Here is a 25,834-nt window from a genome sequence, read left to right as displayed (position 1 = left end):
CATCATGAATTAATAATAAGGAGAGTGATACATCGCGGGAAGCTGGCTGGCTGGCTGTTTGAGGTTGGGCGTAATCAGTTTGGCCTCCTGCCGTATGAATTCAGCATTCATCTTGATACAGAATAGTAAAATGTGTAAGAAGTCAGACACAATTAGAAAAAAGTAGCAGACTTCATGAAGATGGTATGGAAAAGAGTCTTAACAATTTACCTCAAGAATTTTAAAAACCCTTCTCTATGTAAAAATAAACCAACTGGAAAAAGCTATAAGTGTAACAAAGAGTAATTACTTTCAATATTATGGTGAACTCCTACAAATCCTTAAGGGGAAAAATAATTTAAAAAGTAAGTAGACAGAAAGAATTAAGTTATGTACACACTCTACAAAAGATAAAATGCTATTACTTGAAGAGGTTTTAAAAAATCATCAATTTCTATTTCTGTTTACCAGTGAGGTAAGGCAGTGAGATCATTTTCACTTACAAATTTTCTTTTGTGCCATTTTTGTTTTGAATGCTACTGAGAGTTTGTAAAAGATACTTAAGCAGGAGCACTTGGGTGGCTCAATGGGTTAAGCCTCTGTCTTCGGCTCAGGTCGTGATCTCAGGGTCCCGGGATCGAGCCCCACATTGGGCTCTCTGCTCAGTGGTGAGCCTGCTTCCCCCTCTCTTTGCCTGCCTCTCTGCCTACTTGTGATCTCTCTCTCTCTCTCTCTCTCTCTCTGTCAAATAAATAAATAAAATCTTAAAAAAAAATAAGATACTTAAGCACACTGCTGGTAGGAATGTATCATGGGAAAGAACTATATTGTGCATCCCTTTAAAAAAACAACTTGGTAATTTGTACTCAGCACCTTAAGAATAGACCTATCCTTCAACAAAGTTCCACTTCCGAGCATCCATAGTAATAATTCTCCACACATAAAAATAGCCAAATGTCTGTGCCATTATAAGCAGCAAACAAAGAAGGAACATTTAAATATTTGACAATGGAAAAATAAGTCTGATAGGATAATGTGTTAGAGCAGAAGTCAGGAAACAGACGGCTAGTCCCATTTTTGTATAGCCTGTGAGCTAAAAATGGTTTTAAATTCAATCATTTAAAAATGGCTGGGGGCAAAACAAAACAAAAAACAAAAGAATATTGCATGACCCGTGTAAATTATACGAGTTATATTAAATTTACATTTCAGCATACTTTCCTTTATGTAATGTCTATACTATTCTCTCACGGAACATTGCAGAGTTCTACTGTTGCAACAGAAGCCCTATGGCCACAAAGCCTAAAATATTTAGTGTTTGGCCCTTTACAGAAAAAAGGTTTGATGACCCCTCTGTTAGAACACGGTGCAGCTGTGAAAAGTGTTCTTGAGGAGTTTGTAACAATGATCGAAGCTACGTGGTATAATGGTTAATAAAAATGCAGGATGTAAAGATAAGCATATATATCAAAAGGACATAAAAACATGAAAAAATTATATTGTTTTGGGTATTAAGACCAATGAGTGATGGTGTAATCCTTCCTGCCTTTTTTTTCCCCAGGTGTTCTACAATATTAAGACTTACTTTATAATGGTGAACAAAGCTATTTAAAAGGAAAAGCAAAGCAACATGTAGCTACTGAATTTTATGAAAGTCAGAAAATAACCTTAGAACTCACCTGTCAACACAACTTTTCCAGATACAAAGATAAGCAACACAATTCGTGGTTTCACCATTCTATAAATAAGGCCAGGAAACAATTCAGGTTCATAACTGTTCAGATATAAAAGGAAAAAGTTAAAAATAGTACTATTCAACTACTTTCCCAAAACATTCGAGACCCAGCATGTTAAAGCTATTCTACCAAAAACTTTTGGCCATCTTAGTAAAAATAGTCTGGAGTGCCCTATGCAGTTCCTTGTGACAAGAACAGAATTCATCTTTGATCATAACATTTTTTCAAGTGCTGGCCATGCTAAGCTATTAGAAATTAAGGGACTGTAGGGCATCAAATTTAATGTATTAAGATCCTGTTGGTTAAAAAAAAGTCTATCAATAATAATACATAAACACACTTTCTAAATTTCCTAAATTGTCTAAGTTTCCCAATAATGAGCATATTTTCTATATATTTATAAACTGCTAAAGATAACAATTTTAGAACCTATGAAGTTTTCCAGACCACCATCATTTTTCTCTGGACAAGTGCTGTAAAGAAAACTAAACTATCCCAACACTTAAAAATTTAGGATTTGTAGGGCGCCTGGCTGGCTCAGTTCGAAGGGCATGGGACTCTTGATCTCAGGGTCATGAGATCAAGCCCCATGTTGGGTATAGCGATTACTAAAAAAAAAGAGAAACTTAAATTTAGGATTTGGTCCTATAAATAGTAACTCACTCATATTTACTACTAAATGGAGGAGGAGGAGGATAGGACTAAGAATTGCTTTAGTCTCCCCCATAGAGAAGTAGAGAGACTTTTAGAAAGGCTTAAGGAGACTTCAAAAAAGAAGTCAAGAATTAAAAGGAGGCTGACAAAATAAATGCAATAGCTAAGAACAGATAGGAAAAAAAAGAAGAAATCTGAGAAATGAAACACAACACACATAAGTCTTTGCTTTTAATGGGTGAATCAGGACCACACAGAAAAACTCTCTCCGTTTCATTCTGCAATGAGTGAGACCCATACAACAGCAGATGTGATATCTCTTACTGGTACCAGAATGATGCATTACAGCGGGGAGGCTACCCTTCTGAAGCATATGGAGGTGGCTCTGAGTAGACTTGTCTTCCTGGGATGTCACTCTTACTACAGAAAGCCTGTCAAGACTTTACCCACTTATCACCACTCAACACGGGAGTCAATGATACTGGCTGGAGCCCTGGAAAATTTGTATGGGAGCGGAGGTTTGAACCAAGAAAGTGAAAGCTAGAGACACAGAAGGAATGCTTCCATTTGATCTTCCAACAGAATCTTAGCATTTTTAAGGGAAAAGAGGTGGGGGTGTGCCTTGTTGGCTCAGTTGGTTGAGAGTCTGACTCTTGGTTTCAGCTCAGATCATGATCTTGCAGTTGTAAGATCGAGCCCCACATTGGGCTCTACACTCAGCAAGGAATCTGCTTGGGATGCGCTCTCCCTCTCCCTCTGTCTCTTCCCCTGCTTGTGTTCGCTCTCTCTCCTCTCTCGAAAATAAACAAACAAATAAATAAATCTTTTAAAAGAAAAGGGAAAAGAGAAAATAAAGTCTTCGGTATGTAAGTGATGGCACTCTGCAGTTGGCTTTCATAACCATAGTTTTAATATACCAGCATAATAAACTTCCAAGGAGATACTTACTTCATTTTACTTATCCTCTGCCTCATTGCAAGAGAAAGTTGAGGCAGGGGGGAAAAAAGGAGATTTTGGAGAGGGATGGGGAATTTTGTAAGTTCAAGAATAACAAACATTTGCCAATCTCTTGCCAACCCAACTTCAACTCACCATTCAAGTCCTGGCTTAAATGTCACTTCCCATGAGAACGTCGACCCGCACACTCCCCTGACCCTGTTGTATTAAATATCCTATTTAATGGTACCATGGCACTGCAAGGGGTGCCCACCTTGGAGTTACTGTGTTATCTTTAGTTACCATATTGTCTTTAGCTTTTCGGTCTTCCCTTTTAGACAGTGAGCTCCATGAGGGCAAGGGAGAGTGGCTGTATTTTTTTTTCTTCTTTTTTCCTTTTCCCTTTTTGAGAGAAAGAGAGTGAACCAGCATGGGTTCAGGGCCTGGGAGGGCAGGGCTGAGGGTTGGGAGGGGGAGAGGGAGAGTAGGCTGCATGCTCAGCAGGGAGTCCTTTGCAGGGCTCAACCTCACAACCCTGAGACCATGACCTGAGCCGAAATCAAGAGACTGATGCTCAACTGACTGAGCCCCCAGGTGTCCTGGACCCTAGCTGTACTGACTATCACGGTCACTGTAGCATCTGCTCCATGGTAGTCACCTAGGTATTATTCACTTAAGAAATAGTTATTATCAGGATAGCTTGGATTTAGAAACTGAAGGAAGGGAGAGCAATGCTCAGGGAAAACTGGAAATAAATACTGTGTAGAAATACTGACATCCCCCAGTGACAAGGGGATACTTGTGGTATCAGATGCTAATACACAAACTTGTAGAACCAGGGGAATTAAAGGAACTTGAGGTTTTAACATAGGCTAACTTTTTTTTAAGATTGTGTTTATTTGAGAGAGAATGAGCAAGCATGAGCAGGGTAGAGTAGCAGAGAAAGAGGGAGAAACAGCCTCCCTGATGAGCAGGGAACCCAACATGGGGCTCGATCCCATGACCCTGAGATCATGACCTGAGTCAAAGGAAGATGCTTAACGGATGGAGTCACCCAGGCGCCCCTTGACATAGGCAAACTTGACCTAATAATTATAACTGATGTGTGACATGTTTCCCCACAGTGCTGCAGACACTTAAAGAGAGGCCCCATTTTTTTTTTTTAAGATTTTATCTTGCCAGAGAGAGAAAAAGTAAGCACAAGCTAGGGGAGTGGCAGGCAGGGGGAGAAGCAGACCCCCCACTAAGCAAGGGGCCCGATGTTGGACTCCATTCCAGGACCCAGGGAACATGACCTGAGCTGAAGGCAGACACTTAACCAACTGAGTCACCCAGGTGCCGCATGAGAGGCCTCACTTTAAAGACACAAACCTGTTGGGAGAGAAGTGTTTTAATGCCCAGTGTCATCAATACACACACTGGATCTGTAATCCATAACATAACAGTAGAGCCTGAATAGCAAACTTTTGGAGCAGGCAAAAGTAAGACTAGAAAGAGATAGTGGGAGGGATATGATGCAGGCTTTCTTGACAAATTTTTTGAAAAGATGGATGAGATAATAAAACTGTTCCAGAATGAAGACAGAACAGTGATGGACCCCTCCAAGTGGCTAAAGTCAGCTCATATGATGAACTCTCATCTTGCCCTGCTCTCCATTTTATCTCAGAATGTGGCAGTAGTGACAAGAGGCACTCCTGCTCTAGACTTAAACCCGAGCTACAAAGACGACAGTGTTGGAGAAAAAGAAATGAAAGGCAACTCGGGAGGAATGGCACAGATCATTTTAGAGCCCTTAGGAGCCAGAGAGTAGAGAGCTCAATCTGATAGAGACAGGCAGAGTTCAGGCAGTGATCTTTCATACATTCAGAAAAAGTGGGTTTGGAGAAGAGACAGACTGGAGGCCCACGGTTGAGAATCTGGAAGAAAAAATAGCTTTTGTGTTGAGATACTCTTAATAACAAGGGTTATGAATTTATAAACTGTCCCAAGATTGAAGAAAGAAAAAGATCCCTAAAGAGGCAATATTTCTTGCATGGGGAGCTTTGCAGTGAGCTCAACGGGCACCCAATAAGCACATATTGAAAAAAAAAATTCATGCAGGGAAGAAAAAAAATACAATCAAGGGGAAAATAAACATTGCCTGAAGAATATCACCAAAGCCAAATTTCAGCATGAACTTCGATTTTTTGAAAAACTAGGAAAAAAACAATGCAATTTTTAACAGCTGTTCAGACCATGTCATAAAAAGAAGGCCAACGAGTGTTAGAAAAAGCTCTGCCGCAGGACCCCTGCTCACTCTGTTCATAGGAATGACCACTCCAGGGCAAAGGGGAGGAAGAGGGGAGCAAAAGGACAGAAGTTGAGGCTAGAGAAGAGAACGTAAGACCGTCTGTGATTCTGAACAGCTCAGTGGCCTTGGACTGGTATATGTGCCCCAGGGTGGTGGGCCCCAGGGCTGTCCCATTTGCTTCTATCACTGCTGAGGGCCCAAAAGGCTGGGAGAAGCATCAAAGCAGCTGAGGGGAGATGATCCCGAGCCTCTGCTGGTGAGATGGGAGGTTACGTGGGAAGCAGCAGCCTACAGAGGCTCCCTGAGGAGCAGGAGTCCACTAAAGAAGAAACTGGAGGGGGGCTAGCAACACCAGACCCCTAGAAATCAACAGGACAGACACTAGATAGACTTGCCTTCACAGAATATGCTAGGCCACTCTTTCTTCATCCTCTCCAACCCTCTCCCCCATGCCAGCTGTCAGCCATCAGCCCCTTCAGACCTGCCTAACCCATCTCATACCCCTTCTCTTCTGGGGTCTCCACCCTGCCCCCAAGGCAGGTGTGCCTGTCTTGGAAATCTGCACAGTAGTGAGTCTCAAGCCTCTGGTGAGCAGGACTGACACCACCCGTGAGCTTGTTAAAACTGAAAATTCAAGGGGTGCCTGGGTGGCTCAGTGGGTTAAAGCCTCTGCCTCGTGGTCCCAGGGTCCTGGGATAGAGCCCCAAGACATTGGGCTCTCTGCTCAGTGGGGAGCCTGCTTCCCTTACTCTCTCTCTGCCTGCCTCTCTGCCTACTTGTGATCTCTGTCAAATAAATAAATAAAATCTTTAAAAGAAAAAAAAAAAGAACTGCAAATTCAAGCAACATCTAGGACGATGCAGCCCAGGTAACAAAGTGTTTTCAGAAAAGCGGGCCAAGTGATGACTGTGCAGTTTAATTTTGAGAACCATGTTTCAGAAGACTGGATACATGCAGTAACCAGGAAGGAGTTAAGCACAGCATGATAACCCTTTCACCTACAGTCTTGAAAAAGAAAAACACCATTTTCTTCAAAAGACACACTATATATGGGGCCCATAACACAACTGCAGTATCTTTGTAAACTCAGAAAGTTACAGAAAGGTCATACCTACTGAACTGCTGATGGGTTAACACCAGACCTTCCAGCCTGATGGCGAATCTCACATCACAGCTTCCAACCATGTTCTGAACTTTAAAATCGAGGAATCTGGCTGGGAACCCCAGCTTCTGCACCACACGAGCATACTTCCTCGCTGCAAGTCGAGACTGCTCTTCACTGGGGAGGGACAAGTGTGTTTAAAGAGATCTTCATCGTTCTGTCCTCTATACTGCTTGAGCTGTGTTCACACACTTCCCTGATTGTACTTTTAGCTTTTTTTAGTACTAGGTCTATCTTTCAGTATATACCACAAACCTGTAGATGCGGAGGACACAGCCCAGCCTCCCCTACTTGTGTCCCTAGCACCTAGCCAAAGGTATGGCACAATGGCCAAAGCCAAGCCATAAACACGTTTGCATCTTACTTTGACATCTCTCACATATAGAGTATTTTTCTCCTTTACTTGTTTTAAATGCAATTAGATAAAATTAACTATTCCCAAAGTGTGCAGCAGAGCAGCACCACCTGAGAACTTGCTAGAAATGCAAAGTCCCAGGTCCCAGCCACAGGCACTGGGGTTGGGGCCCAGCAATCTCTATTTTAACAAGCCCTCCAGATAAATAAGGACACATGCATTTTAAAAAAAAATCAACATAAGGAAATAAGAGGTATGCCAATTAGGTGGCAAAGACAGGATATTAGGACTTGAATCTTTATGCAAGAAACTACATTTTTTTTAAAGAAAAACATGAAAACATCTCAAAACCTGACCAGTTTTGCTCAGGCTTTCTCACAGAATGGTCACTCAACACACACCCAACATGAGAAAGAAAGTCATTCAATTTTGTGGCCGTACTCTTCTGAGCATTTGTCTTGCTCCAACCCTAAACCCAGGTCACAGAAGGTGAAGTTCTGTGATGTGAGGCTTTATTTGGCAAAACAAAACAATGAATGGCAAGGGATGAAAAACAAGGGCAAAACCTGGTGGGTGAGCCGTGTGAACTCTACCCTCTCTCATGGGTTGCCCCATCTTTACTTTGAAAACCAAAAACACCTGATTTTAATTAATGAATTAATTTATATTAATTCCTTCACATATTTCACTCCACTACATGTTGCTTTTCCTCACCCACTTCCAACTCCCGAGATGTCCCTCGCAAGGTCATGTCTACAAGTTAGCACCGAAATAAATGGTTTCTATTTTGAAAACATACAGTCTGCTAATTGGCCCATTACATTGCCCATCGCGCTCATGTTTATAAGGCCAAATTTTAAGAATTTGAGTGGCCCTGTAGTTTCGTGAGATATTAGCTGTGAATAGGACATTGAAATTCCCATGCAAACAGCTTGTGGTTAGAGTCTACATACATGTTCTTCTATGATCATTAGGAAATAAAGAACCTTGAATGTCACCACCAGTGGTGATAACCACAGATTACATTTGACCCTTTTGTACTCTTCCTGGGCAAAAATAGGTATCCTTCACTTGCAAACTTTGGTTATTACAGCTAAAAAGAATAGGTTTGTATCCTTTTTTGGAGAGAATTCTGACAGCTCATAGACTAACCAAAATTTCACAAATCTCTATCCAAGACTCAAGAACCAAATAGATTTGGCTAACAAGTATTTCTTATTACCTGAACTCAGTATCCAAACTTTCATCATCAGACTTTGGGAACCAAATAAATTCAGTTTGGGAATACTCATGAATATGTATGTAATATAAGCATATTTTAAAGTGAAAGTTGGATAATAGACTTATAATTTAGTTCCTATTCCTCTATAACTTAAAACAATGTTACCATCCTTCCAACTCAATGTGTGCTTTAATTGCTTAATATAATTTTATTTAATGATCTAATCAAAACTTTATTGCTCAGTATTTGTATCCCATGTTTTAATTTTTATCCCCCCCCGCAACATTTTACACAATGCTGAAATGAACATCCTTGCAGATACCTTGCAGGGTTGTCCAAAAAGGACTTAAAAATGGTAGATCTCTAGGTCCAAGGATGTCATATTAACATAAGAGAAAGCCCAGAAACTTATCCAAATACATGTAAAGAATTTAATATGTAAAAACAGGTGGTGGGGGGTAAAGGATTAAGAATGGACTCATAACATAAATGTACAAATCCTCCACAAAATATTAGCAAACCACATATAACAATACATTAAGAAGATCATTCACCATGATCAAGTAAGATTCATTATGGCGATGCAAGAAAGATTCAATATTCACAAATCAATCAACATGATATACCACATCAACAGAATAAAGGATAAAAAATCATTTGATCCTTTAACAGATGCTGACAAAAACATTTGACAAAATTCAGCATTCATTCGTAATTAAACTCTCAACTTGGCTTTAGTGGGAACATACCTCAACCTAATAAATTCCATATATATGAAAAACCTAACTATGGGGAGCCTGGGTGTCTTAGTCATTAAGTGGTTGCCTTCGGCTTGGGTCGTGATCCCAGAGTCCTGGGATCGAGACCCACAGGGGCTCCCTGCTCGATGGGAAGCCTGCCTCCCCCTCTCTCTGCTGCTCCCTTGCATGTGTTCCCTCTCTTGCTCTCTCTGTCAAATAAATAAATAAAATCTTAAAAAACAAAACAAAACAGCCTAACTAACAACATACTTAATGGTGAAAAACAGAGAGCTTTTCCTCTAAGATCAGGAATAAGACAAGGATGTCCACTGTCATTACTTTTATTCAATGTAATACTGGAAGTCCTAAACACAATAATCAGGCAAGAAATAAGAGGCATTCATCCTGGTAAAGAAGAGGTTAAACTGTCACTATGTGCAGATGACAGGATACTATATATAGAAAATCCTAAAGACTCCAACAAACAACTACTAGAAGTAGTCAATGAATTCAGTGAAGTTGCAGGACACAAAATACCCAGAAATTGGTAGCATATCTATATACACACACCAAAAAAAAGTAGTAAAAGGAGAAATTAAGGAAACAGTTTCACTTATAAATGCACCAAAAAGAATAAAATACATAGGAATAAACATAATCAAAAAGAGGTAAAAGACCTGTACTCTGAAAACTGCTAAACACTGATGAAAGAAACTGAAGACAACACAAGTGAAAAAAAAATTACATGCTCATGGATTGAAAGAATATTATTAAACTGTTCATATTACCCAAGCAATCTATAGATTCAATGCTGTCCTTATCAGAATACCAATAATGTTTTTCACAAAATTAAACTACTACTAAAATTTGCATGGAACCACAAAAGTCCCCAAATAGGCAAAGCACTCTTAAGAAAAACAAAGCTGAAGGTACCACACCAGATTTCAAGATATACCACAAAGCTGTAGTAATCAAAACACACAAACAGGCACAAAAACAGACCTACAGATTAATGGATGGAGAATCCAAAAATAAACCCATGAATATATGGCCAGTTAATCTATGACAAAGGAGACAAGAATATACAACAGGGAAAGGACAGTCTCTTCAATAAATGAGGCTGGGAAAACTGGACAGCTACATGTAAAAAAGTAAAACTGGACCACTTTTTAACACTTTTCAGAAAAATAAACTAAAAATGGATTAAAGACCTAAATTTAAAACCTGAAATCACAAAAAAATCCTAGAAGTGAATATAGGCAGTAATTTCTCCTACATCAATCACAGCAACGTTTTTCTAGATATATATCCAAAGGCAAGGGAAACAAAAGCAAAAATAAGCCATTGGGACTACATCAAAATAAAAAGCTTTTGCACAATAAGAAAACCATCAACACACCAAAAAGTAACCTATTGAATAAGAGAAGATATTTGCAAATGACATATCAGTTAAGGGTTAATATCCAAAATACATAAAGAACAGATACAACTCAACACCAAAAAACAATCCAATTAAAAAATGGGCCTAGGGCCTGAACAGACATTTTTCCAAAAAAAGCATACAAATGGCCAATAGACACATGAAAGGATCTCAACATCACTCATAATTAGGGAAATGTAAATCAAAACCACAATGAAATATCACCTATTAGAATGGCTAAAATTAAAAAGACAGTAATAACTGTTGGTAAGGATGCAGAGAAAAAGGAACCCTCGTACACTGTTGGTGGGAATGTAAATTGGTACAGCCACTGTGGAAAATAGTATAGAGGGCCCTTAAAAATTTAAAAAACAAAAATACCATTAAGTTCAATAATTCCACTATTGGGTATTTACTCAAAACAAAAACGCTAATTTGAAAAGATAAATGAGGTCTATATACACAATATATTATGCAGCCATATAAAAGGATGAGATTGTGCCGTTTGAGACAACATGAAGGGCCCTAGAAGGTATAAGGCTAAGTGAAAAAGTCAGACAGAGAGACAAATACCACATGATTTCACTCACATACAGAATCTTAAAACAACAACAGCAACAACAAAACACAAACAAAAAGCAGAAGCAGTCCTATACATACAGAGAACAAACTCATGGTTGCCAGAGGGGAGGGTTGGGGTTTGGGCAAAGTAAGTGAACTGGAGTGGGAGATACAGGTGGTTATGGAATGAAGAAGCCAGAGGAATAAAAGGCACAGGAACATAGTCAACGCCATTGTAATAGTGAGGACAGATGGTAGCTACACTACTAGGGAACCTAGCAAAATGTATAAACTTATTGAGTCACCTGAAACTAATGTAACATTGTGTGTCAACTATACTAAAAAACCATATATGGATTCTTCAATAAATGTATCCGGTCCCTTACTGGCCATTTGCAAAGAAAAATATATAGTGAAACAAAATTCCAGGCCAGCTCTGCCCAGTATGGTAGCCACTTGTAGCTATTTTTAAAAAAAAATTCTATTTATATATTTGAGAGAGAGGTAGATTGAGAGAGAGAGAACACAAGCAGGATGGGAGGAGCAGAGGGAAAGGGAGAAGCAGACTCCCTGCTGAGCAGGGAGCCCAGCCTGCAGGCTCACCCAGGAGGCCCCGCATGTAGCTATTTATATTTAAACTTAAATTAAGTAAAAAATTATGTTCCAGGGCCCCTGGGTGGCTCAGTCAGTTAAACATCTGCCTTCAGCTCAGGTCACGATCCTGGGGTCCTGGGATTGAGCCCCCGCATCAAACTCCCTGCTCAGTGGGGAGTCTGCTTTTCTCTCTCTCTCTCTCTCTCTCTCTCTGCCTCTCCCCCAGCTTGCTGTCAGAGAAAATCTTTAAAAAAAAAAAAAAGAATAAAACATGCAGTTCCTTTGTGTATTACCTATACTTTAGTTGTTCAACAGCCACATGTAACTGGTGGTTACCACACTAGAGAGCACAAATGGAAAACATTTCCATCACCTAGAGAAAGCTCTCAATGAATCAAAACATCAACATCATTTGCCAGAAAAATATACAGAGGTCAATATTTATATAATGTTGTGCATGCAGAATGCCTTCTTCCTAAGCATGAAGCCAACATCAAAACTCTAAAGAAAATGGGACTGTACACACACAAAAATGTTAATTGTATAAAAAAAATAATAAAACACCACTAACAGTAATTTGGGAAGTAATATTTATAGTACAAAATGGTGGGAATACCTACAAACAAAAAGCTAACAAAAGAGCAAGAACTCATAGATGATTGGGCAAAAGACATGGTAGGCCAAGGTAGGTTTACATGCTTATGCAATATTCGTCTCACTAGCAAATCAAAGACATGTAATTAACACTTTTTTTTTTTTTTTGCCAAACCATTTGGCAAACTTTAAAAAAAATGTTAACACCCAGTATTCTTGGGAGGAAATGAATCTCTGTATATCTGTAGAGTGAAGATAAATTCACACAGCCTTTCAGGAGGACAATTTACTACTCATCTTCTAACACTTGGAGGAACGAGCAGCGCTCCCACTGCAGTTTGATGGTGAAAGGCTCTGTATCAGCACAGGCCTTCCTCTGTGTGAGATCCAGGAAAAGGGAGCCTTTTCAGAGTTGTCTCCTGAGCTAATGCTCAAGATAATGGTCAAGGAGTACCTAATTTGCCTCCTTTAAGAAGTTCTATCCAATTACCTGCAATAAGGAAAATATACAATAACTATTTCTCCAGGCTTGTAACAGGTTTCATCACTATGGTAGTTTTTAAGTGCATCTTAAGATCAAGTTCTAACAGCCCACCTACGTCCCCTCGGTTTAATGGGGGAACTGCAAAATGGGACAGGAGTTGGTATTACACAACTGAATGTTTTTAACCCCAAATTTGGCATTTCATGCAACTCTTCGGCAAAGTATTTTGCTCCTCCTAGGTGTTCTGGAACATAATTCTATCCTTCCCTGTTTTATACACTGAATTATTTGTCTGAGAAGGTTTGGAGAGTGGTTCTGCATACCTTTTGGCTCCCGTGCAGACCATTTTCCCAGAGCTAAATATGAGGGCGGTTGTTCTGGGCTCTCGGATCCTCATTATGACAGCAGCAAACCTCTATACACAGAAGTCAAAAGGACAATTAGCCTCTGCTAGGACGTAACACTATTCCAGCTGAAGAGCTGAACTGGACATAAAAGAGTCTTGAATAAACGGAGATCGGATGGGAAAGTGAGACAATGGTCTCCCCGCGCTAAGGTAAACAGAAACAATCATGATTCTGAAATGTACTTAAAAAAAAAAAAAGGTAAGAATAATAATAAAGCTAAAATTTAAGTGCTTGTTCTATTTCAAGCCTGCTACCAAGAGCTTTACAGGTCTTGTCTCCTTTAGCTCAGGATAGAGCTCAACTGTGTCCATTTAGTGTACAGGGAAACGGAGTGGTTATTTAATTTTCCACATTACACAGGCAACGGTAAAGTTGAGACTGGAAGCCACGACTAATTAGATGCTGTGGTATTTTTTACTTGGAAATACTTCCTTTTTCTTTCAAAGACTATTTGGGAAGGGGAGAGTATAAAGTATGTTATAGTTTTGCCAAGACTCTAGAATGTACTAAAAAAGAAAAAAAAGCCAAACTACAGAACAGAATGTATATATTGAGAGGCATGCTGAAGATGAAGGACACGTTGATTTTAAGTTCTCAGTGTGGTGCCCCGCCCAGCAGCATGGGCAGGCCCTCTGGAAGGTGCTGAAGCAAGGGGCACCAGGGCTACTGGCTTGCCATGCTGATATGTCACCAAGGACTTGCTGCTCCTTTTGGTCCTACCCAGGCGGCTCCTTCTGTGTTCATCTTCCCCCAGCAAGCTGGGAAGGAAACCAGGGTGAGTATTCTGCACGACTGCAGCTTCCATGGGTTGGAGGGGGTCCACAGGACCAAGATGGGACTGGCAGTTTCAGATGTGAAATGTGGACAGTGAAAGAGCCCTGAGTCAGCACTGCACAGAGCTGATTAAATCTGGTGAATGTTTTCCAAGTGTTTAAGGTAATAATCTAACCCGGTATGCATTTTTTATTAAATTCTGAACGGAACTTAAGTGCCAAACCAGAATTTCTCTGGCTGTCAAGTTCAAGTTTGGATAGATCCTATATACAAAAACAAAATGAGGGAGAGCAGAAGATGATGGACAACAAAATATGCTTAAATATGCTGACTTAAAAGTGTGGGCAATCATGGCTGTGGCCATAAGCATCCTAGCTTATCACTGTGTTTCTGTACTCATCCTGGTCAAATATTTCCAGAAAAAGGAAATATTTGGCTAATATTCAAGTACATGTAAATTCAAAAATCAGCAAGAATACTCCCACAACAGCAAAAATGACTTAATCCATAAATAGCTGATGCTCACAAGGTCCTCTGTGTGCCTAGAAATACGACCTTTTTCATCTAAGGCCGTAAATCCTCCACCATCCGAGACAGTGAACTTTTCCCTAATAGGGACAAGGCCTTACTCGTCTTTGCATTCATAGGTACAGAGACCAGCCAATTACTAAATGTTGACTGAATGAACAAATCTACTTCTTCGGTTAATAGGCCATTAAAATTGGATGCTTAGCCTTGGCAGGACACAATAGAGTAAATTTTATTAGACTTTGAAAGAAATACCTGAATCTTAGATCGGAAAGTAGAAGCTTGAACTTCACACTTGGAACAATTTACCTTTCTCAAGTAAGGGAAATTATAAATGGAAAAATATGTGGCAGGCAGGTGGGACAGCATTTAGGAAAAAAACTATGAACTATGATGGCATTTTAAAGGTTAGCATTCCCATGGGCTGAAAGGGGTCACACTGAAAAATCTTTTTGAATGACAAGGGGAAAACCTTAACTTTTAGGAACTGCTCAATCACTGCTTTTATTCGGCATGGAGAATGAGGTAATTTTTTAGAACTTCAAAGCAGACAATGAGGCAATTAACCTCTTGAGTTGTCAAAAGCTTTGCCCTAACAAATTTTTTTTTTCTGTTTTAAAAACAAAAACAAAGGAATGAGTCAATAACACGATCGTATGAAGTAAATCTAAGTAGAAGCTAATTGTTGAAAGGAATACAGAGAAATCTCACCTTTGGGTTATATTCTGCATTTTTTGCGTGCAAAGCTATTTTCTTCAGATCCAATTTACAGGCCAGGTTTACAGTGGAAACTATATTCCTGATGAAATAAGTCATTTTAGGAAATTACATAAGCCATAACAAGTAAAAAAGAATTAAAATGTATTAACTTCCTCATTTTGTAGATTGTATATTAGCAACTTCCTAGGAGAATTAGTCTCAATGTGAATACACTGTAACGTGATAAACCCTAGTAAAATGTAAAGATTCTAAAGTGAAGCACTAAAAATAGCTTCTAAAATGTCATGATTAGCTGACGAAAAGCAAGTTTTAAATCTATTTCAAAACCAGGCCTCAAAACAGAAAGCATAATTCTAAATCAATTTGCAAATTGAATTCAATTTTACATCTTTATATTCTGTTTATCCAATCCCAACCACAATTCTCAGCAATTACAGTGTTATAACATAAACAATACAACCCTTCGAGAATATATAGACTAAGTCTTAAGTCTCTCTTAGGAGATCAAGAACTAATACTTCATTTTACAGATAACCAAACTGTGTAAAGCCACAATCCATTAAGAATGGACAAAAGAATAATTAAACCTGAAATGCTCTTCCCTACACGATTACTCTGAAATTAGTCATCATTACATTCGGAAACTAAAATGTGTACCTGGGAGCATCACCCATTAAAAACACACACATACAGGGGCACCTGGGTGGCTCAGTGGGTTAAGCCTCTGCCTTCAGCTCAGGTCATGATCCCAGGGTCCTGGGATCAAGCCCTGCATCGGGCTCTCTGCTCAGCAGGGAGCCTGCTTCTACCTCTCTCTCTATCTGCCTGCCTCTCTGCCTACTTGTGATCTCTGCCTGTCAAATAAATAAATAAAATCTTTAAAACACACACACACACACACACACACACACACACACACACACACGTAAACAACTTACTGTAGCTGAGGCACAATTCCAGAGCATTCTGAAACAGGGGTCATTGGTGTCATGGGCGTTATGGACACCAGAGGCATGGAGTTTGGTTTCTCAAGAGAAGGCTGGACTGAGTCAGCATCACCAGGGTACAGATGTGAGTGGGAATTCGATACATTGCTGCTGCTTATTAACCCCAGACCAGTGTCCTGTTCCCTGGGTAATGATAGCCTACTTGGCTGACTTTGAGTTTTACAATTTTCTTCAATTTCATGCTTGCTTCTAATGACAATCTGGTCTTTATTTTCTTGGGTAAGTTCATCTGGTAGGAAGCTAAGATCCACACATGAGAAATGGCCAGAGGTTTCTTGGACTTCTTCAAGATGTGAATTAAACACAGTCTCTGGATGGGATGAATTAGGGATGTCCACAACATCAGGTGTGACTGGGCTGAGCAGTGGCGACCTGGGCGCAGCGAGGTCATCCTAAGCCATTCCCAAAACAAAACGCAAGAAACAGAACACCAAGTCACACCAAAGGGATTGCTAGCCAGCAGGGTGTTCAAGAATGCAAGCAGTCCAAGACAGCTTATGTTCATTCCTTGCCTCTTTCCATAAAGTACCCCTAAAGTTATATTTCAGAGTTGCAGCATACTTAATAGAAACAGGAAAGTCGATCTTAAAATGCAGAGAAAGCATTTTTCAAAAAATGTTTTTCCTACATTAGATCCATAGTAAGTTGCCACTCTAATTTTGTAATAAAGGCAACTGAGCAACTACACTCTAAATTGTGTGAACTCTGGGTCCTCTTTCTGCCCTTTCTGTGCCACCAGAATGATGCAAATGAATGGCCGGGCAGGTGCTCTTAGAAGCATTAACAAGACTGAAAAGAGAAGCAAACAAAACCTGAAACAAGAAGGCCAGGTTCTTATTAAGCCCTGCTCCAAAGTCATCGTCTGGTGTCTGTGATGATAAAGCCTGGTTACATTGGCAAATTTGAAATCATTGATGATCACAGAACTGGGAAAATTACTGTGAACCTCCCAGGCAGGTTAAACAAGTGTGATCAGCCCCAGATGTGATGTACAACTCAAAGATTAAGAAAAATGGCAGAATAATCTGTTCCCGTCCTGCCATTGTATAGACAACCTCAACTGGCATCACGTATCATGAAGAACCAAGACAAAAACACACAGGAGGGAAAATCCTGGGATTCTTTTTCTATGGATATTATATATATATATATGCAAATAAAATGCCGCAATGGACAAAATAAAATTTTAAAAAATAGTGTGGACTTTGAATAGACTTATTGTCTCCTTGATTATGAACTTCAGTTAAGTATTTTTTAGTCTTTTTTTTTTTCTTTTAAAGATTTGAGAGAGTGAGCATGCACAAGCAGGGGGAGCGGCAGGCAGAGGGAGAAGCAGACTTCCTGCTGAGCAAGAGCCAGATATGGGACTGGATCCCAGGACCCTGGGATCATGACCTGAACTGAACGCAGACTCTCAACTGACTCAGCCACCCCAGCGTCCCAAATTAATTCTGAGTGGTTTATTTTCCCACCCTGTCTTTAAAAAAAAAAAAAAAAAAAAAAGCTTTTATTTATTTGAGAAAGAGAATGAGGGGGAGTGGGGTGGGCAGAGGGAGAGAAAGAAACAGGCTTCCCACTGAGCAGGGAGCCCAACCTGGGACTTGATCCCAGGACCCCAAGATCATGGCCTGAGTCAAAGGCAGACGCTTAACCGACTGAGCCACCCAGGCACGCCTGTTTCTTAGAGCCTTAAATTCATATTTTGTAAAGAAACAAGTGCCTTGAGTGCTAATCAGTACTCCACTGAAGACCCAAGTTTATTCCTTCTAGTCAAAGGAGATAGGAGCAAATATTCTAGATTCTTGAATCTGCAATAGGAAAACGGTCATTGAAATTTAAATGGCAAGAACGATTTTAAATCAATGTATTGTACTTTCAGTCTGGGGAAGGCTGTTCAGCCTCCATTACCATCAACTCAGGGAATGAGGTGTGCAACTGGGCAAAGCAGCTTCATGTCCAATTCACAGGCTTTCTTATTGGGGAAAAAAAAATCGATTACCTTGATACATATGTTACCACCTGCGTTGCCCAGGCAGTAGACCTAGATTCCAGATTTTGAGCGCTGCTAGCAGGATAACCTCATCCCTTAGAAAATCTGACTTCTGACAACTGGTTGTTTGTGAACACCTCACACTGGATCCTCATGACAAAACTACCTCAAGCGAATATAAAATGTCTGGCTAGATCCTACTGAATTGTTCTATTACTCCAAATCCAGCAGATGGCAGGGGTGACTAATTGTTCAAAGAAAACACTTCTCTAGAAGAAGGCAGCTATTCTCTTGAAAGAAGATTTTGGACAAGATTTTGGGCTGTATTTCGTTCTGAATTATGTAATTCTCCTCCACTTATCCCACTACACAGATCAGCTTTACGAAAAGTGAGGTGGGGAACACCCAGGATTCCTCTCCATTGTCCCACTGGCCTCTCCTATACTGGTGGAAAGAGTCTCACCAGCCAGTTCACAATATTTGCAACAATCCCTGTCTCCCCTCTTTCCCATCACAGCATTTGAGCAGGGAGGCCGCGCTCACCCAAGGAAACCCAATCTCCTCCAGGAATCTAAGGCAGTGGCAGCAAGATATGGGATGTTTTATAGCAAAAGCAGCTTGACAGCCTCCTTTTCAAGTTCACCGTAGGAAAACACCTAATAGGATGTAATTACAGCATATTCACTGCATCTTTGGCCGTCTATCTGCAGAAATGTTTCGTTAGACTGTTTTTGCAGAACCGTCAACTCATCTTTCCTGCGTGGGCTTTCATTTGCTATATTAAACGCAACGAGGCTTCGCTATTTCTACTTTGGTGCGAATCCTTGTCTTTTTAAAAATCCCACACACAGGACTCAGTGGGTTAAGCCTCTGCCTTCGGCTCAGGTCATGATCTCAGGGTCCACGGATTGAGCCCCACATCGGGCTCTCTGCTCAGCGGGGAGCCTGCTTCTCCCTCTCTCTCTCTCTGCCTGCCTCTCTGCCTACTTCTGATCTGTCAAATAAAATCTTAAAAAGAAAAAAAAATCCCCCACACAGAAGGCTGCACTTTTTCCTTTTTGAGGACTCCTTGCTCTCTACAATACTTGACTCTAAGGATTTTTTAAATTGGAAAAACAAACAACTTAAGAATCGTGAATTAAAAGAAGCCACAGGTGTCTCCAGTTCAAATTTTGCGACACTCCCGCCCCACCTGTCCCTAGAGACTTTTTTTTTTTTTTTTTTTTTTTTTTTTTTGCGGCCTGTTCTTGGAATGGGAGGCTGCCACGCCTTACCAGAGCTGCACGGGATAGTCCTCCTAGGTTTGCCATAGCAGAGCAGAGACATTTAGAACCAGTGGTCCCCACGGGAGACACAGAAGCGAACTCTCCGTGTCTGCGTCTTTATAACGGAGACTGGGCCTTCTAACTATGGCTCTGGAGTCACACCACACCAGGTTCCACTCCTGGCTGGCACCCGTGGCGAGTTATTTCCCCTCTCGAAGCTTCGAAGCTTCCATTTTTCAACTTAAAGACGAGGACCAACCAGCCCACCTCTGCGGTCGCTAGGAGTTCGGGGCCAGATAATGAAGGCAAAGCCCTTGCGCTCAGGTGTGGGCGCGCTCAGCCATCGGGTAGGGACGCGCTTTGGCCCCAGGACAGTGGCGACGGCTTTCGCGCTCACCTGGGCGACACACTCGTCCAGGTAGAGCTCCAGGTACGTCTGCTCCTCCTCCATGGGTGGAGGCCGCACCGTTAGAAAGGCTGAGAAGCGGAAAGTGCCCAGGCGAGTGGAGCTATGGCGGAGCCCGACCGAGCGCACCAGGAGCGCGGACCATTTATCAGCCCCGCGGGCGCACGCGGTGGGCGGGGCCGCAAAACTGAGCCCCCGCCCAAAGGCCTTTAGGAAGATGGAGAGAATGGGGAGCGTGCAAGGACAAGGGAGGGTAGCGGCCCCTCTCTAGGGTGCAATCACCGCACTCCGCCCACAGCTGAGCCCCAGCTTGGCCCGCAAATCTGGAGATTTCCTTCAGTCCCTGCAAGTGCTGCCATGGCCTCCAGGACATGGGTGTTAGCAGCATAAAAAGTGAACACGTGGGGCACCTGGGTGGCTCAGTGGGTTAAAGCCTCTGCCTTCTGCTCAGGTCATGATCCCAGGGTCCTGGGATTGAGTCCCGCATCGGGCTCTTTGCTCAGCGGGGATCCTGCTTCCCCCTCTGCCTCTCTGCCTACTTGTGATCTCTCTCTCTGTGTCAAATAAGTAAATAAAATCTTAAAAAAAAAAAAAAAGTGAACACGTGGGACGTGGCTCTCCTGAACAGAGCGAGGGGAATTTGAAACACCCTTACCCAGTCAAGTGTAGTACTTTTACGCTGTGATTGCTTCTCACCTTCAAATCCCAGGTGTTTCTTCTCCGCTCACAGAGAATTCAGTCTAAAACCACATAGAGTCTGAAACTAATATAACACTGTATGTTAACCGTACTGGAATTGAAATAAAAAAACGTAAAAAAATAAAGCGACACACAATGGAATGTGCCGCTGCAGTTTGAGGCAGCTAGCTCAAGCAGGTCCTACAAAAACCAAATGATCAGAGGTGCCTCTTTCTTGAAATCGTTGTTTTAATTTTCAGTGCCTCCGCTTTCCTGAGAACTTAAATGTGCAGATGGTTCTATACATAAAATTGACACTTTCTATGTAAGATATTTCAAAATGTACACGGAGACGCACATAAAATATGTCTTTCTTGTTAGACTATACTCTCTGAGAGCAGGAATTTTGATTACTCATCTTTGTGGCTCTGTACCAAGCTCAAAGATAATCCATCAAACTTCGCTGGTGAATGAAACTGCCCTCAAAATGGAGCATGGGGGGGCCCCTGCATGTCTCAGTGGGTTAAACAGTAGCCTTTCTCCCAGGTCAGGGTCCTGGCCTAGGGCTCCCCGCTCAGCAGGGAGTTGGCTTGTCCCTCTGCTCCTCCCTCTGCTCGTGTTTGTGTGCACGCTACTTTTCTGGCTCTTGCTCTCACTCTCTCTGTCTGAAATAAATAAAATCTTTTTTAAAATGGAGCATGGGAAACACATCATGGTAGAGACAGATGGCTCTCACAATCAGATCACAATAGAAATCTTACAGAATTTCTAATCAAGAACATAGGAAACACTTTGATAAAGCTGACTTTTATATAATGGTTTAAAATGACATGGAATTTTTGTTATAATTCTGCCCACAAAAAATGTTTAGCACAGTTCCTGCCTGGTCACTGAGGTACTAGCTCTTGGTTTTGTTATTAGACTCTTAGGTCTGAATTGTGTTCTCTCTCAAATCCATATGTCAAAGCTCTAATCCAATATGACTGGTGGCCTTCTAAGAATAGAGAGAGACATCAGACAGAGAGGCATGTGCACAGAGAAAAAGGCCATGCAAGGACACAGTGAGAAGGCCACTATCTACACACTGAGGAGAGAGGCCTCAGGAGACCAAACCTGCTGACACGTCAGTCTTGGGTGTTCAGCCTCCGGAACTGTGAGAAAATAAATTTCTGTTGTTTAAGCTACTCAGTGTGCTATTTTGCTGTGACAGCCCTAGTCAGCTAATGTGTAGAATCATAAAGTGTCTCATCATATGTAGTGGGCAGAGTTCTGAGATGGCTCCCCAAATTCCCACCTCTCTGATGCATGCACAGTTTCTCCCAGTTATTCAAACACTAATCTAGGTGCTACCATGAAGGGATTTTGCAGATCTAATTAAGTTCTGAAATCAACCAACTTCTAGAAAGGCAGATTATCCTGGGTGAGCCTGACCTAATCAGGTGAGATTTTAAAAGACATGAACCCAGTTCTTTTTCCTCATGTGGGAGATTCAAAGCATGAGAAGGAATTACAATGAAGGAGATTCTCCACTGCTGGCTCTGGAGATGACTGGAGCCATGCTGCAGTGAAAGTGGGTGACCTGTATTTGCTGACAGTGGCCCACAGTTGACAGCCAGCAAGGAAATGAAGACCTCCTCCTATAGCTTTAAGGAACTGAATTTGGCCAACAACAAAGAAAGAAATCCCTGAAAGGAACTCAACCTGTTCGATACCGTCATTTCAGCCTTGGAAGCCTTGGAAGCCCTGACCAAAGAACCCAGTCATGGCATGCCCGGACTTCTGACCCATACAACTGTGAACTTATAAATGGTGATGTTTCCAGCGAACAAACTTATGGTAATTTGTTACTCAGAAATAGAAAATGAAAAACAGAGAGAAATGGAAAAGGAATACATCATAAATTATAAGTAAGAAGTAGGGACACAGATTTGCAGTGATCTGCAGTGCAAATGGTAAAGCAAATGAATAAAATGTTAATAAGCAAATTTGGGTAAAGGGTTCATGAGGGTTCGTAGTACTACTTTTCTTTTTGTAACTTTCTCTAGGTTTGAAATTATTTCCAAATCATGTTTCAGAATAAAAGAGACATGACTGTTTGGGTGAATATTTTCAGTTGTTTTGTTGAGAGTTAACTTGTCCAAAATCTTCAACTGTTTTATTTATGAAAATCAAAGATTGATATGGTTTGACTGAATAATAATTAAATGCTCACATTCACTGAACTCTTACTATGTGCCAAGCACTCTTCTAAGTGTTTCAGACATGAACTCATTTAAACACCACAACAGCTCTTTTATTCCCATTTTACAGTAGAGAATACTGAGGCTCGGAGAGATTAGGAAACTTGTCCCAGGTAACACTGCCCCTATTCAGAGTATTTGACTCTTGAGCCACAGCTATGTATTGTCTCCCATCAAAGTCTATGTAGCCATTTCAAATTAGTAGTTTGTTTTTATTTGAACTGTGTTTGTTAATCAGTTTTTTTTTTTTTTTTTTAAAGATTTTTTTTTTTTTTTAAAGATTTTATTTATTTATTTGACAGAGAGAGATCACAAGTAGACAGAGAGGCAGGCAGAGAGAGAGAGGGAAGCAGGCTCCCTGCTGAGCAGAGAGCCCGATGCGGGACTCGATCCCAGGACCCTGAGATCATGACCTGAGCCGAAGGCAGCGGCTTAACCCACTGAGCCACCCAGGCGCCCTGTTAATCAGTTTTGATTCTGATTTTTTTCTTCAGATTTTTGTAATATTTTGTACTTTGGCAGAAAAAGAAGAAAAAGGAAAACAAAATAACCTTATCCAAAAACTTTAATCTATACTTTCTTAATTACTGTTGTGAAGATTAAATGGATTAAATGGGAGTATGGGTAAACTTTTAGGAACCATTTTGCACCTATAAAATATTGTTTTTAATGTTTTTAAGAGAATAATGTCAAGACTTAGATGGACCACACCAATAGTTATTATGAAAAGTGTTTAAGAGAGGTCAGCTCTTTGGAAAATAGGCCTTTACCTTTACCTCTTATTTTAATAGGCCCTGTCCCTCATCATAGAAAATATTAAAATAAAGCCATATCCCACATTAAATGTAATTTACAAATCACTAAGAGATGAATTCCTTGTGACCAGTTGATATGTCCCATTTTGCAGACATTTAATCAAATTTACTAATTCAGTTTTGGAATTTAAAAACATTTTGGAGGGCGCCTGGGTGGCTCAGTAGGTTAGGCCTCTGCCTTTGGCTCAAGTCATGATCTCAGGGTCCTCGGATCCAGTCCTGCATCAGGCACTCTGCTTGGCAGGGAGCCTGCTTCCTCCTCTCTCTCTGCCTGCCTCTCTGCCTACTTGTGATCTCTCTCTGTCAAATAAATAAATAAAATCTTTAAAAATAAAATAAAAACATTTTGGAGCCAACAAATTATCCTCAGCTCTCAAACAATCAAGAGTACTGGGCCTTAGCCTCTAAAATGCAATTGCCTGCGTGGGACCAGATAGTCAGTCTCAGGCAGGAAAAAAAAGAAGAGAGATGGAACTTCAGGGTTGAAGGAATATTGGAAACATGTTTCACTAGGGGGCGCTCTTTTCTCTTCATAAATATCTTCAGGTTTGGGGCATAAAGGACTTTCAGAGTGAGATTACAAAGGGATCCACTCATGCCCTAGATGTTAAAATAAAAAGTGGATATTTCTCTGTGGCAGAAGACCAGGGGGTGCTTCCAAAAGATAAGATTACTCACTGTACCATCAGTTCAAATACATTTGTACGTATTTATACAAAGAGATTCAATTTACAGTGGCTAAACCAACTGAAAGTGCTAGTAGAGTAATCCCCACCCCACCACCTTGATGGGGGTTCTATGTGAAGGGCAATTTGGCTGCCTAGGAAAAATCTGAAAAGCAAGCATTTTCATAAATGTGATTAGGTTTCTTGAGGCCATGTTAGGAGAGCACATTTTGAATCCGTGGCCATTTTGCTAGACGCAGCCTTCTTTTTGTCTTAGGAGCTGCGGACATTCATTGCGATTAATCTCTATATTGAGCTGCCAGTTTCCTGACAGGGATTTTTACACACAAGAATATGAAGGTGGGTTTGAGCAGTGCCTGAAGGTCTTTTCTAGATCAAAACTTAATGAATTGTTGTCCTCTCAGTAATCATGGGACATAGAAATATCCCACAATAACTCATCCTTACCCTTCTCGCTGGAGATGGAGCCTAAGCGTCAGCATCTGGGAAGGGGCCTGGGATGGCTCCATCAGGAAGGTGCTGAAGCATTGTCACGAGTGACCTTCTTAGTCACTGTAGCCGTGCCTCACCAACCTCGGTCCCCTGGAGATCTCAAATGGTAACCTCCCCGTGCTCCCTCCCCAGGGATGCTATTGCCGCCCTTCTATTAGGTGGGGCCCTGCACTGAATGTAAAGAAGACTCGAAGTATTTTCACTTTCCTAGGAACATGGTTCAATCTCACGTAAAATTAAAGCCAAGAATTAAAATTTCACAAACTCCCTTTTCTCTTTTGGATTAATCCCGATTATTTTCTTTCTGTGTGGACCTCTACCATCAGAGGGATTCTACAATAACGAACACATTATTTTTTAAAGCACGGTATAAATAGGAAGTGTTATTCATGAGCACAGCTTTGGCAGCCCTTACGTGAACATGGAACTGAGTATGGCAGTCCCAATTCTGAGCAGGAGAGAGGTGCTCAACTGGTTCTCAAACTGAATGCCTCCAGGGCAGCCTGGCCCCAGAGGACAGCTGCCTGCCCCCTGCCGTGCACGGCCGCTTAGGTTTTATAGCAAATTCTCAGCAAAGTAGACAAGGATTTCAGCTTCCTCTTCCCACTGAAGTGAACTTTGTACACACCTCCCTAAACTGGAATCTTTGTACCTGCCCACACTCGCTTTCTGTGTCATTAGAGTCAAGTTGGGAATGGTTCTCTGATGCCGTCTTCCCCACCCCGAGAATTAACATCTTAACATTGAACATCTTAATTCTGATAGACATTCTCGTGAAACTTGAAACACGTTTACATTTACCATGTAAAATCAAGGACAGTTCCCAGGTTGCAGCTGTTTGCCCACCTGTGAAGGGTCGGCCTCCATGTTTCTAACCTGGGAAATGCAAGAGGACTTAATTTCCACTCAGAACTTCGGTATCGAGTGGGCCTCTGTTTTGCGCTTGTGGGGAGAGAAAAACCTGCCTTTCCCGTTGTGCACATGTGTCTTCAGGGGCAGGCGAGTACGGTGTGTGAAGCCTGAATCTGAGACTTAGAACTCAGTTCCAGTCTTTGTGTAATCACGCCCAAGGCTTGTGACTTCAGGCAGGTTATTTAGT

At 41.1% G+C, this 25,834-nt stretch overlaps 1 protein-coding gene across 1 annotated transcript in view; it reads right to left on the bottom strand.

Moving 5' to 3' along the window:
- The window catches only part of TBPL2 (TATA-box binding protein like 2), a 33,554-nt gene extending 8,050 nt beyond the window's left edge, over positions 1 to 25,504 (bottom strand). The window contains exons 1-7 of the mRNA XM_032875084.1: positions 25,388 to 25,504; positions 19,816 to 20,031; positions 16,095 to 16,555; positions 15,148 to 15,235; positions 13,051 to 13,142; positions 6,707 to 6,874; positions 1,659 to 1,753 (exon numbers count right to left, since the gene is read on the bottom strand). Of these exons, the coding sequence (XP_032730975.1) occupies positions 1,659 to 1,753; positions 6,707 to 6,874; positions 13,051 to 13,142; positions 15,148 to 15,235; positions 16,095 to 16,555; positions 19,816 to 20,031; positions 25,388 to 25,504 (1,237 nt within the window). The remainder of the gene's footprint in view (positions 1 to 1,658; positions 1,754 to 6,706; positions 6,875 to 13,050; positions 13,143 to 15,147; positions 15,236 to 16,094; positions 16,556 to 19,815; positions 20,032 to 25,387) is intronic.
- Positions 25,505 to 25,834: the final 330 nt, after the last annotated feature.

Source organism: Lontra canadensis, unplaced genomic scaffold (genome assembly GCF_010015895.1).
Source record: "Lontra canadensis isolate GAN:19392208 unplaced genomic scaffold, GSC_riverotter_1.0 scaffold55, whole genome shotgun sequence".
In the NCBI taxonomy this organism is placed as follows: Eukaryota; Metazoa; Chordata; class Mammalia; order Carnivora; family Mustelidae; genus Lontra; species Lontra canadensis.
Note: the sequence above shows the minus strand (reverse complement) of the source record. Positions and strands in the feature narration are given on the sequence as shown.